This window comes from Pelodiscus sinensis, chromosome 5 (genome assembly GCF_052426305.1).
Source record: "Pelodiscus sinensis isolate ZL-2025 chromosome 5, ASM5242630v1, whole genome shotgun sequence".
Classification (NCBI taxonomy): domain Eukaryota; kingdom Metazoa; phylum Chordata; order Testudines; family Trionychidae; genus Pelodiscus; species Pelodiscus sinensis.
In genome coordinates this window covers 131,734,988-131,748,719 of record NC_143056.1, presented here as the reverse complement: position 1 = coordinate 131,748,719, position 13,732 = coordinate 131,734,988, and the positions used below count along the sequence as shown (strand labels likewise).

At 52.6% G+C, this 13,732-nt stretch overlaps 1 protein-coding gene across 5 annotated transcripts in view; it reads right to left on the bottom strand.

Annotated features, from left to right (window-relative positions):
- Positions 1 to 2,735: 2,735 nt before the first annotated feature.
- LOC102458195 (uncharacterized) overlaps positions 2,736 to 13,732 on the bottom strand; it is a 46,294-nt gene continuing 35,297 nt past the window's right edge. For 3 of the 5 annotated variants that reach the window (XM_089778902.1, XM_089778903.1, XM_075928877.2), the window contains 3 exons: positions 13,141 to 13,282; positions 11,426 to 11,467; positions 8,885 to 11,119 (listed from right to left, as the gene is read on the bottom strand). In XM_089778902.1, coding sequence (XP_089635028.1) covers positions 10,863 to 11,119; positions 11,426 to 11,467; positions 13,141 to 13,282 — 441 coding nt within the window. In that variant the 3' untranslated portion in view covers positions 8,885 to 10,862. Of the gene's footprint in view, positions 3,049 to 3,328; positions 3,424 to 8,883; positions 11,120 to 11,425; positions 11,468 to 13,140; positions 13,283 to 13,732 lie in introns of those variants that run through there. The other 2 variants (XR_016349741.1, XM_089778901.1) reach the window with 2 other exon arrangements.

Sequence of the window (13,732 nt, the reverse complement as noted above, 5' to 3'; positions counted from 1 at the left end):
ACCGTGGGGGCTATGGGCGTGGGCATCTGCAGCTCCTCCAGTGTTTCAAGCAAGGGACCAGACGGGAACTGCCCAGAAGAGCGTGTGACCCGTTGGGGGCGCATTTGTACATGGACACAAATCTCCTTACAGCTGCTGGGGAGGGGAGCTGCATTGTAGTTTAGCCTGGCAGATTTCTCTAGCTCAGAAGATGAGGGAGAGCGCTGGGAGGGGCAGAATCTCCTGCAGCTTCAAGATGGTCCGGAGTCGCAGAGGACGTTAGGGGGTCGACGGGATGGGTCTGCACCTGGCCTTCCATTGGATGAGAGCTCTGTGGCAGAGTCTTAGGGCCGAGGAAGGATGTTATGCCTGGTCCCGTTGGGCTAATCACGGCTGGTTTCAACGAAAGTAGGTTTGAGGAACCTGGTTATCAGACCAGGATAAAAGCTAAATGGGTCTCAAGGGAACTGTTGTTGCTGAACCAGCACACAGCAATAACACGGCCATAAACGCACAGAAAATGAAAGCAATAAGCAGTCTGATTGTTGTTTGTGAACATAGCTGGCGATTAGTACGTGGTGTCACGAGTGGGGTGGGATGGGGCAGGTCAGTTATCTCCAGTTCTCTCCTATCTGTATTTTTCTCCGATTATTTGTGCGAGTGACTCTGCTTTCTCTTTCGTGTTCAGCGCCCTTGGGCGAGTTGGGTCTGATGCTGACCCTTCTGCACACAGCTCCAAGGAACCTGGGTCTGTTCCTTCCATGCCTGGCTGCGCGGGCCAGACGGAGTCTGTTGATGTTGCCCCGCTCAGCTGGCCCAGCCTGGAAGCTCCTTGTGACCAGGTCCCAGACTTCTGGGGAGTCCCAGAGAGAGTGCTGAGGCTGTTGCTCTCTGAATGTAGAAGAGCCAGGCAGGGCTGTTGATTTATTTTAGCGGACGGTGGGGTGATGGGGGTGAGACGGTGAGATACAACCCAGACTAGTGGAAGGAGCCTTTGCGTGCCTTAAAGTAGCTCCCACCTGGATCACAGCCTTCCAGCATGCAAGGCACATCCCGAGTGTCTGTGTGTAACTGCAGTTTGCCAGCTAAATTTTGGCTCTCACCAGCCACGGTTACACAACAGGGTACCAGATTCCTCCCCCCCCCCCCCCCGAAATATACATCCTTTTATTGCCCTCTCCTGGACAGTACTAATATTTTAAGTCCTTTATTCTTTTTGGGCTGTGTCTAGACTACATCCCTCTTTTGACAGAGGGATGTAAATTAGACACTTCGAAATTGCAAATGAAGCCGGGATTTAAATATCCCACACTTCATTTGCATAATCGCGTCATGGTGCACTTTCAAAAAAGTGCCATTTCGAAAGTAAAACCACGGTCTAGGCGCGGGTCTGTGGAAAACAGCAGCCTTTTTCGAAAGCTCCCGTACTCCTCAAAAAATGAAGATGGCTGTGAGCGGCCCAGGTGGGAGCTACTTTAAGGCACTCAAGGTTACTGGGAAGGGTGATACCAGCGCCTCCTTCCACTAGTCTGGGTTGTCTCTCACTGTCTCACCCCATCACTGCTCAAAAAGTGAGGAGTACAGGATCTTTTGAAAAAGCCTGCTGTTTTCGACAGAACTGCGTCTAAATTGCAGTTTTACTTTCAAAATGGCGCTTTCGAAAGAGCGCCATTACGTGATTATGCAAATGAAGAGTGGGATATTTAAATCCCGGCTTCATTTGCAATTTTGAAGTGTCTAATTTACATCCCTCTGTCAAAAGAGGGATGTAGTCTGGATACAGCCTAAGGGAATAACATAGCAACATATTATCATATATATAGTAGCCCAATGTCTGTGACTTTGTAACGCTGAAATGCTGGCTGTTGCCCCTGGGCAGCGCTGTTGCCTGAGTCACGTCCTTCGCCTCCCGCCGTGGCACTCAGCTGACTTCTGTGCTGCTCAGCTGGGCTGCCGCGGGGCAGCAGGTGGCCATTTGGGCTCCCCCGTGGACAGGGGCAGATGACCGTTTTGCGGGACCCCGGGCAGCATAATTCCGCGGGGCCCCCCTTTGCCACGGTGCATGTGCAGTGACGTCATGCGCATGCGCAGCGGCACCACGACACATGCGCGGGGCTTTCTGAAGTGCGGGGCCCAGGGCAGCCACCCCGTTCGCCCTGCCCTATATCCGCCCCTGCCCGTGGAGGCCTGGCTGAGCAGCGCAGAAGTCAGCCGAGTGCCACGGCGGGAGGCGAAGGGGGTGGGGAGGTGACGTGTGGTGTGACAGTGGCTCCAGGCCCCGCCCCCTGGCCGTGAACGTCATCGCCCCGCCCCCCTTCGCCTCTTGCCGTGGCGCTCAGCTGACTTCTGCACTGCTCAGCCGGGCTGCTGCACGGGAGCAAGTGGCGCAAACGACCATTTGGGCTCCTCGGTCCCCCGAGTGAGAGGCAGGAGGGGGAGGAGAAGAGAAAGAGAGAGACAGAGAGAGAGGCAGGAGGCAGAGGAGAGCTGAGAGATGGGGAGGCAGTAGGAGGAGGAGAGAGAGAGAGAGAGAGAGACGTGGAGGAGAGACCCGAAAATCCCGTCTTATGACAGGCTATTGACTAGTCTTAAACAGAGTTAACCAGACACTTAACTCAAATGCAGTGGATTAGATAAAACTGTAAACCAAGCTTATTAACTACAGAGAGGTTTTAAGTGAGTACGAGTAACGAGGCATAGAAGGCAGAAATGGTTACAAGAAAAAATAAAGACAGAACACTTATTAGTGACTAACGACAGATCATATTAGATTCAAGCAAAATTTCTCACCCCATTCTTCCAGCTACATTATTGAACAAACTCTGAAGGGCAGCAAGTCCCTTCCTCAAAGTTCAATGATTGTTTCCTTTGGTTTTCTTAGGTGCAGAAATGCAACAGCCATGGAGTATGAAAACGGGTGGTTTTTTCCATAATTCTGGCCCCCGTCTTGAAAAAAGAAGTTTCCAGCTGAGAACGAGGAGACAGAGTCTGTGTGGAAGGTTGTTCCATGCTATTTTATTCATCTGTTAGAACTGCCTCTTTTTCCCGTTTGTCTTGATGACTCTGTTACTGTTTAAGTGAAAATGAAGAAAAGCACAGATCATTTCCCCAGTTTTGTGCTACATGAGTCTGAACATATATTTTTAAAAACATTCAGGGAAATATTATAATCTCAGATAAAACGTTACCACACCTATTTTTCCAAGACAATACTGATCAGCAAATTATGAGTTTTCAGTTGATACCTTACAAGGCATACTTTGTATAAAGCTTATTACAATACCATGAAGGGTGTGAATACGGGCTATATTCCATCATAATGGGGTCACTAAGTATTCAGCATATTTACCTCTTCCTGATGTTATCACTTCATCTTGTTCAGGGTTCAGGTGCTTTCATCCAAGAGCTGGTGTCAACCAAGCAGAGGCTAGTTGTGAGATGGTTCTATTGGTGTGGAGGGTAAAAGAGATGGGTTATTTTGGTGCAATGCTGGCATTTTACTAGGAGTGTCTCAGTGGCTTCTTGTTAACGTTAAAAAGATGGGAGAGATGGTTCCAATCTTGAATCCTTTCCAATCTGGCTTCTGATGTTTTCTCTATTGAAACTACTTTCTGAGGGCTCTAACAATGCCTTCCTGGCCAAATCTCATACATTTGAGTATGTCTTCACTACCCACTGGATTGACAAGCAGCGATTGATCCAGCAGGACTCGATTTATTGTGTCTTGAATAGACACGATTAATCGACTGCCACCAAAATGAGGAGAGTAGGTGGAAAATGGTTCATTGTCTGAGACACTGTTGGAAGGGATTTCGTACATTTATACAAGCACCAGGAATATTGTGCTTTCTGTTCTCACCTCACACACCACACCACACACCTTGAGGATGACCTCAGAGGATGGGCATGCGGAGACCAGGGATGAGCTCTTCCTGGAAATCCAGGATCTCCTCGGGCCTGAGGACCCTGGGGCCAGCCAGAGGGCAACCGTGGTTCCTGCCCAACTGACCCGGATTCTCTGCCATGGCTGAGAAGGCAGAGTCTGTGCAGGGAACCTGTCTACAAGTATCAATCTTTACTGTTTATTACAAATATCATTGTACCACCCGGCCATGCAGATGCCCCTGCTAACCCTTCCAACACTAGCTGAGCACCTCCAGTGCACACGGAAACTGCCAGACCAGACCAGGAATGTTATTCTCTTCCCTCTCCACCCTGACAGCCTCCCAGCCCTACAGCAAAGCCAAGCAGCACACATTGCGCAGCCAAACACACCAGTGCAGCCAGCCCATCTCACTACCTCTGGGGTCTCTCCCCAAGAGAATTTTCGATTGGCTGCAGGAGTGGACCACTGCCTCCATGACTGGCAGCTCTCCCAGTTGCATGGGCTTGTGATCAACCTGCCTCCTTGTAAACAGGAGAGTCTCTCTGACAGCGCCAGGGTACAATCTAGACAAACGAGTAGCTGGGCGTGATGGGGCGGACTAGGCCCCAAAGGCCCCCATTTGTGGCCTTGCCGCACCCTGCCCCAGAGAGACAACAGAGAAGTCCTCCAAGCAGGCTAGAGTGGTGGCAGAAAAAGCAGCCAATCAGGGATGAGGAAGGCCCTATAAAAGGAGTTGCCGGATCAGAGTCAGTTCAGTTCCTCTGGAGACCTCAAGTTGTGAGAACCGGGCGACTGGCTGGCTGAGAGAGTGGCACTGAGGTGGGCCCCTGTTCAAGGTGTACCCTGGAAGGGATTTGTGAGCTGTGCACATCAAAGAGGCTTTTAAGCTGAGTTGCTGAAGAAGCTTCAGAACAGGAGAGTGCCGCACGCACACGGGGCCAAAGGGAGGCGCTTACAAGGAGTGGGTGTCACCCCATTTAAAGGGACAGGCCTGACAGTGCGTGGCCATTGTGGCCTTCACTCCTGCACTGCTCACAAACATCCTCTAGCATGTGAGTTACTCCCAGCAACGTCGGTCTCCTCTTAGAGCCCGTCAGGCACGCTCAGGTTTTTACCAGCCTTAATTATACGGCAGGGCACCCTGGCATGCTCCCAGCCCGATTTGCCCACAGAAATGTACGTCCTTGTATGTCCCAGCCACATCCTGCATGATCGATGGTCATAAGAGGAGTTATTTTGTTAATCTAAGCGATAGGGACAAATCCTATTATCCCAAACAAGAAAAACCGGATGACATGGACCTAATTGCCTAAATTCACATGCTTGGCTAAATTCAGAGCAGAGTCTCTCTTTGTTGGGGTATGTCCACACAGCGGTGTTACTTCGGGATAACGTCCGTGACCCCAAAACGGCGTTCTGCGCCGTCTACACAAGAAGCCAGCTCTTTTGAAAAACGTTTGAAATAATGGGCCGTGATGGAGCGGATTGTTAGCTGGTGGTGCTTGTGAGCAGGGGCGGCCCGTGAGCCTAGGCAAACTAGGCAGTTGCCTAGGGCGCCGCCGGCCCGGGCGCCCAATGATGACACGGCCATTGACGGCCATGCAGGTGGGGGCACCGATCGCGCCTTCCACCTGGGGCACCAGCTGCAGTTGGCCTCAGGCCGCACCTGCTTGTGTGTGAGGACCTCACAGTGTGAGCCGCCGCAGTGTGTGGAGGCTGGCAGATTGGCTGCTGGGTGTGGCAGTGAAGGAAGCTGTCTCGGTCGCTAGCTGTGTGCCTGAGAATAGCCAGGGGTGCTGGGACAAAGCAGAGACTGTCTCCAGTTGTCTGTCTGTGTGTGGTTTCTTCCCGGTCCTTTGTCTGAGGGAGGTGCCCCACAGCCTGTGAAGGCTGAAAGCAGGGCTGTTGTCCCAGAGAGGGGCCTGGATATGGCTAAAGCCCAGAAAGGGGGTGGCCCTAGGTTTGGGTCTGCTGGGGAGAAGGATGCTGTGACTTGGGTAGATCCCAAGCGTCTTGCCAGGATGCCAGAGATCAGATGGTTCTGGTGCTTGTATGTTACTTGAGGGACAGAGAATGGTTCCTACGCGTGTGTAACGGGGCAGGGAGCCTTCAGGGTGCCGGTCCAGAGAGCTACAAAGGGAAGGAAAAGGTCTCTGACCTTGTATCTCCTGAGTCTGCCTGTGTGCCTGAAAGGGGATTGTCTAGGAATCCACGTGAGGGGCCAGAGATGATTCAGGGAGTAAAGGGATTGCAGGAGTTGGTGACAGCTGAAGAGAGTAAAAGCTCCTTCTTCGGGGAAGATCAGGAGAAAGCCCGGCCTGTACAAAGCAGCCGTTTATTTCGTGAGACGCTTGTTTCAGTGCCTGATGGGCAGAATTTATCTGTGAACAGTGACTCCGCCGACTTGGATTTAGAACGATCCAATGCGGAGGGTTGTGGAGAGGTCTCCGAGGGACTGAGGATTGTTTCAGATGAGGCAGAAACAGCCAGAGAATTGGAACTGTCTTGTGACAATCAAATGACTGTGTTTGACCAGCTTGCTGGGAAGTCAGTGTGGTTAGGACCAGAAATTGGCAGTGTGAACGCTCTCTTGCGCAAGAAAGCTCTGATGGCCATTTTAGCCATCGGGGTTTCTTGCGCAAGAAATTCATGTTGCCTGACTACACTGCCCTCTTGTGGAAGAGCTCTTGTGGAACAGGGCTTATTCGTGGTGGGGACAGGAATAACTCTTCCGGAAGAAGCCCTGTTTTTCAACACTGTACTGTAACTTTACTTGCACAAGAACACACGTGCAGTGTAGATACCCAGCCAGTTTTTGCGCAAGAACAGGTGTTCTTGCGCAAAAAGCCTGCAGTGTAGACGTAGCCTTAGATTTTAGATTCTGAAGGATTGGCCAAGTGTGCTCTTGTGGGTAAGATCCAAAGTGTAAATTGACCAGGGATCTGTGGCTGGTCCTTTGGGACCAGAAAGACCCATTTGGGGTAGGTGAGATTGGGTTCTATAGCCCCTCACCTGTGTTAGGCCCAAGGCTGACGGTGGCACAGGGAGAGCTGGAGTATGAGGGGTTTTGCTTGTGAGGCTTCCTGTTGGCCATATTGGCAGCTGAAGTGCTCAGTGTGACTGGTGTGTGGACTATTTAGGAAGGGCCTGTAAGGAGCCCTGTTTTTGAGCAATTCCCCCTGAGCAGATGCCCTTAGCGATGCCCAGACCTGGCTGGTCCATCACCCGGGCGCCCCATTCCGGCATCCTGTAAACCTCGTTGAGCCAGCTCCAAATCTCAAACTGGGCTCTCTCTTGAAATGAGCTACGCAAATTGCACAGCGTTGCTTATTTAGAGCTAGCGCTGCTGCGAAGATGCCCCCTTCCCGGCCAGACTTCTTGTGCAAGGAGCCCTTCTTCTGTGTAACGGCGGCTGCCTCTGTTCCTTCCGGGTCAGCGACTCGTTGGCTAGCGAGTGAGCAAGGAGGCACGTTGTCTCTCTTTCCTCAGCTCTCTCCCCTCTTTGAGGGGCATTTCCAGCAAGGAACCTCCGGGACAGAGACACTGGAATGTCAGCCGAGTGCTAAGGAGACTTACCTGCCCCAACAGTCACCGGCCAGAGGAGGGAATCAATCAAGTATTTCCAAGTCACCTGAGACACAGTTGGGAGCCCCCATGCGCAATGGCACTGCCTGCCCCCGTGGCCGAGCAAGGATTTTTCCAGCACTAAAAAGCTGGAGTATAAACAAGGGGAGCGGGGATACCTCTTGCTCCCTCAGTTTCCTGGTCTTCTCTCTGCTCAGGTAGAAGGGGGCTCAGGCTGGAAGAAGATGCACTGCAGTGGATGGCGAGATGAGTTGAGCAAGGCCATTCCTAGGCATGTGTGAAATACGCAACCGTGTAGGGCACCCGAGCCCCCTCGCAGACGCGTGTGCTGCTATGCCTGGGGACGGCCCGGTCACGGTCGCTGCTGGCTCCGCTCCCGCCCCTACTCTGCAGCAGCTCTCTCCTGCCAGCAGCAGGGCTCCTCCCTGCCCCCAGCCCCTCCCCCCAACCACGTGCTCTTCTCAACCTGTAGCATCTGGCTGCTAACTGAAGGCTCCCTCCGCAGCTCCACAGAGGCAGCTGCACCCCAGTAGAAACAGCACAGGGGGGGAGGGTGGAAGGAAGCCATGCATGGCTGGTGGGGGAAGCCACATGGCCCCAAGCGAATGCATGGGGAGACTGGGCAGAGGGAAGCCCCAAACCCCCAGCTGAAGCTGAGTGAGGGGCTGGGAGGGAGAAGAGAAGGAGGGAGACACCAGCCACTGGCAGAAGCTCTGCGGGGGAGGGGAAGCCTCTTTTGCATAGAGCCTTATAATTTGTAACCATCACCCTGACTACGAGCCTTGGTAAAGTTTAGGAATTGGCTTGAGGCTTTATCTTCTTACTCCTGGTGTCACCAGGTCTGACCTTTCACTTTCTCACTCACAAGCAACCTTGCCCTCAGAGGCCTGGGAGATCATTCACATATTCAGCTGGGAGGGATCTTGCCTGCTAGAGGTTGTGTGTGAGCACAACCTGCAGGGGTGAATGTTCTTCATTAAAGCAGCGTTAGGGTATGTCTACACTACCCCCCTAGTTCGAACTAGGGGGGTAATGTAGTCACATGGAGTTGCAAATGAAGCCCGGGATTTGAATTTCCCGGGCTTCATTTGCATGATCCCGGGCAGTGCCATTTTTAAATGCCGGCTAGTTCGGACTGCGTGCCGCGCGGCTACACGCAGCACGAACTAGCTAGTTCGGATTAGGCTTCCTAATCCAAACTAGCTGTATGCCTCGTGGAATGAGGAAGCCTAATCTGAACTAGCTAGTTCGTGGCACGTGTAGCTGCGTGGCATGCAGTCCGAACTAGCCGGCATTTAAAAATGGCGCCGGCCGGGATCATACAAATGAAGCCCGGGAAATTCAAATCCCGGGCTTCATTTGCAACTCCGTATGACTACATTAACCCTCCTAGTTTGAACTAGGGGGGTAGTGTAGACATACCCTCCGAGACATCCCTGGTTGGAAAATTGAAGGGGACATAGAACTTCAACTGTTTGACCATCTGTGACATTCCCCAGAGCATGATCCAATCTGTGTGGATGGGAACTTTAGTGTTTCTTTCTACAGTTTAGCAATTTTTTTTGTCCAGATCACGCTTCCGACCAAAGAATTAGCCCACAGATTATGTTGACACCTGGCTGGGACATCAGCTTGCCCTTTGTCTGAGAAACTCCTCAGATTTGGAATATAATAACCCTACACAATGGAATTTTGCAATTTTATATACAAATGTTGCCAAACACACTTTACCAGGACAATAATGATCAGCAAGTTATGAATTTTCAAATGATACCTCCAAGGAATGCTTTGTACAGCGGTTACTACAGTTGTGTGCAGGGTTACAGTCTCCTACTCCCTCTGTCTAGGATCGCCATGGGTTTTGTAGACCACATTTTAGCATCCCTGACAATATATGCCTTGGGTGTTTCCATTTCCTGTGGGATTGTTTGCTGACTGCTCAGACCTCTGCACCTCAGGTTCCACCCGATTGCTATAGCCTTCACCCTTCCTCACAAATATTGTGCAAAATGCAATGTGCTGCTATAGTCATTGGAATGTTTTTCTTCTCTGGGTTCCAGTCCATTCTACAAACAGCGCTCCCTCCCTTTCAAAGAGCCAACACACACTCCACTACCATTCTGCAGGTACTGAGGGGTCCTTCCTTTTGTCCAAGCTGCCTGTGCATGGCTTCACTCACCAGGAAGCAGAGGGTACACTGGGTTTCCCAGGATAGCTGGACCAGTGCCCACACTATTAACGTCCATGATGTTCTTGGGGGCAAGCAGTCCTTTTTCCGTTCAGATCAATAGGCCTGAGGTTGAAAAGATCCTAGCACCATGGATGCACCATTCAGGTCTGTAAATACACCAGGTGGCCACCCAGGCTGTGGAGCACCAGAGACAAATCCCCTTTCTGTGTATACATTTGGCACTGGGGGAAGGGGTGCCAAGGAGGTGGCAAATAGGCACACAGGGTCCATCACTCGTCCCGGCAGAGTTTGGGAGCCCATGTGAGCAGAGCCAGCAATAACCTCCTGAGTTATAACCGCTCCAGAACCTGGTGCCACGGGACCGGTCCATTGGCACCACCCACCCGCATGACTACGGCACCGACAATCGACCTCCATGTGCCAAAGTCATTTGCTACATACTGGTAGGATTCAGGATTGGTGGGATCCCAGATGGCCATGGCCACCCAATTGTCCATGGGCATGGCCCTCTGGTCGCTGCCATTGCAGCTCTGGGGTGACGCCAAAGAGGGGTGCCTTCTCCGTCCTGAAGTTCTCTCACCGCTGGCGGCCACTCCAGAGCTCCAGAACAACCCTTCCCCACGGGCCTGCGCCGGATTCCGGAGCCCAGAAGGGCGCTGCTTGCCGGGACTCTGCTCCAGCTGCCCCTCCTCTCCTCGGCTGCTCAGTGGCCTCCTCTTTTCCCTTCTCGCCTCTGCCACCTTTGCATTCCCCCCCGCTGCTGATATCGCCACATCACCGGGCAACGGCCAGAGCCAAATTCAGTCACACGAGCCCCAGCCCAAGCAGCTGCGGTGAATTTGAGGTTGCCAGCAGAGCTGCCCAGGACCCTCGCAGGCTGACAGCGATTCAGATAGGGGGCCAGCCTGCCCACAAGGGAAGCCTGGGGCAGAGACAGCAGAAACATGGGACATTTTTTTTTTCCAGAAAAAATGGAGCCCGGCTGGTGCGTGCTGCATATCCCACAATTCCCAGGGACAGCCCTAAGGGAATGCCGAGGGCTCAGCTGCAAGGCAAAGGCCCGTGGGAGGCCGCTTGCGAATGCTGCGTGTTTAGCCCCCAGCAAGCTCTGCCGGCTCACACGATGTGAATGGAACGACAGAGCCGGCGTCCCATGGGCACACTATTAGTGCGGCTCGCTTCCCATGAGAGTGGACGATCGGAGAGGGGGAGAGCTGCCTCCTATCGCCCCTCGAGCTCTTCAACCAGGTGTCTGTGTTTCTCCTGGAGCGCCTGGTAGAACCGCTCTTTGCAGTCGGCGTTCCAACTTGGGGCCAGCCCGTACAGCTTCCGCATCTTGTCCTGGTTTGTTTTCTCGGCTCGGACTCTCTCGTATTGTTCAGCGTCCAGAACGGGGCCACGCAATGAATCCAGGATGCTGTCCACTGCCGTTACCCGCTGGATCAGCTGTTCTCGGTGCCGGTCAACAAAATGCATGTCTGCGTGGAGGGGAGAGAATGAATTGGGAGGGTGAGCATGTTTGCCAAGATAAACACTCACATGTCTCTGGGGAGTTTCATTCCAGCGATTTGCAGTCTGCACACAGAGGGGTGGCTCACCCAGTGCCAGAATGCGGCCACCTCTGGGGTGAGGTGTGGCAGCTGCGCCGAACAAGAGGTGGACAAGACAAACACCGAACAGGGATTTCTCCACCCAATTTCTTTGCTTCAGAAACAAGAAACTGGCCTCGGAGAGAAGAGCTGATTGAGAAACTGACGTTTGCAGCTCTGCGAATCGCTACTCACCTGTTGGGTTCATGGTGGAGGAGACAGTGGGCATCAGGTCCTCTAGGAGGAAAAGGGAAAGAGGGAGTCAGCAGATCATAGATCATATGAGCCTTTTCAGGCTTGAGACACGCTGAGGACCCAGAGTCACTAAGCTCAGAATCCAGCCCTGACTCTACGGACATCAGTGGAGTTGCTGAGATACAAATCTGAGCTGACTCTGTCCCTGAAGATCTTGCTCGTAACGCCCCCGTCGCGAGAGAAAAGCAAGTGCAGACGCTGCTGAGCGTCTGAATGCAGGAGATTCACTCCACTCTGAGGTGGCCGACAGACGTGAATGCTGCCAGTTCCCATCCTGTGATTGGCCCGAGACAGTCCATGGTCCAGAGAGCAAAGTTATTATGAGGCACTGGCTGGTGTATTCAGGGAAGGAGCCGAGTTAGTCTGTACGGGATTAACTTCAACAACAAATGGTCTGGTAGCACTTTATAGACTAACACCACATGTAGATAGTGTGATGCGTTTTCGTGGGCACAGCCCACTTCTTCAGATGACTGGAGTTTTATGTATGTTTATGCTCACATATGGGGTGTGTTTATGCTTCTGTGCCCTCTGCTGGAAGGACTCAGATCTGTTCCAGTGTGCACCATAGGCCCGGATGGCCAGGTTATGCACATTCACACAGTTCTGTGAACCAAATAGATCGTGTTCTTCCCAGCGTCCTGCTCACCCATGCTAGGCTGTGTCTCCCGCCAGACCCTAACTGTGGGAAACCCAGTAAAGAACCTGTCAAAGGTGAGATGAATTCATTCTCTAGCCAATGCAAGCTTAGCAGGGGCTCTCCTGGACGACTGGTTTGGGATGCGGTGTTCAAACTGAGCTATGGGGAAGTTCCTAGGAAGCAGACACACAAAGGGGCACACACTGGGGGGTTTGACTCATGCTGCAGGTGACACGCTTTTCGCTTGTAAACAACCAATGCTACAAATATGGCCAATGGGAGGGGGTATCTGGGCAAGGTGAATGTGGTGAAAGCCTCTCCTGAAAGGTCACATCTGACTTCTTTTGGTGCACTGAATGGTCTTTAAACAATAAATATTTGGCTAAGTTGGATTATTTGGCCTCTGGAATATTTTCCATAATGAACCACGTGAGTAATCCAATAATTGCTTCACAATAATAATAATAAATAATGATAAATTATTATTATTATTATTATTATTATTATTGTTTCCCTAGGTGGGTGGGGAAGCTCTGGGATGGGTTTCCTAGGGAGGTGGTGGACTCTCCATCCCTAGAGGTTTAAGTCCCGGCTTGAGAAAGCCCTGGCTAGATTGATTGAGTTGGGATTGGTCCCGCTTTGGGCAAGGGGCTGGACTTGATGACCTTCTGAGGGCTCTTCCAGCCCTAGGATTCTAAGAACTAACTACATTTAGCAACAGGCTTTACACATGACAGGGGACTCGGCTTCACCTCTGGGGTGTGCCACAGCCGAACGTGGGCATTATCTTCGCAGTCCCCCTGCAGTTCCCAGGGTTCCCCGGTTTGCAGCAGCAGGGAAGCTGTTCTGGGCAAGATTTAGGGCCATAATTGCGAGGTCAGTCCCTCCTGCCTCTCCCATCTAACTGCCTGGCCCCCACACATGCTTCCTGCCTCCGTGTGCGCTGAAGGCGTGTGCCGGCCATCGCGAGAGGGGCTGCCGACACAAATATCTCCCCCTGCCAGGCTGGGCCTACCTGGTCTGAGGACGGCTTCCCAGATCGGCTCCACATCATTCTTCTCCACCAGGCTGAGCTCCAGCTGGTTCTCAATAGCCTTAGTGTGGATCTCTGTGAACGGCTGAGGGGCGTCCGCGTGCGTGTTCAGAAACGGCAGTTCCTACGGGAAAACCAAGGGTGCTGTTGGGGGAATCTCCCACCTCCACCCCAAGCAAGCAGGGCCGGGAGAGGGCGAGGCCTGTTTGTTAGAACGTATCACTGAGGACATGTGCAGCTGCAATGCCTTCACCAGCCTGCCCCCCGCTGCGGGCCCAGGTTTGGAAATGTTCAGCGGCTACAGCATGGGACCGGTGGGCAGCCGGCGCGTTATTCCCTGAGTTCTGTTCAGCACTTGGGCTCTGTGATCGGTGACATCAGCAGCATACTCCCAAAGCCCTTGATTAAGCAGGGTCGGTATCATTAGGCCCATTTTACGGATAGGGAAACTGAGGCACACAGCCAGCTAGCATGAACAGAACCAGGGAAGCCCCATCCCCAGGACTGCTCTAGCCACTGTACCACCCCCTCCGCTCCCTGCGGCACAGTGACCGGACAGTGGGGCAGCACAGGC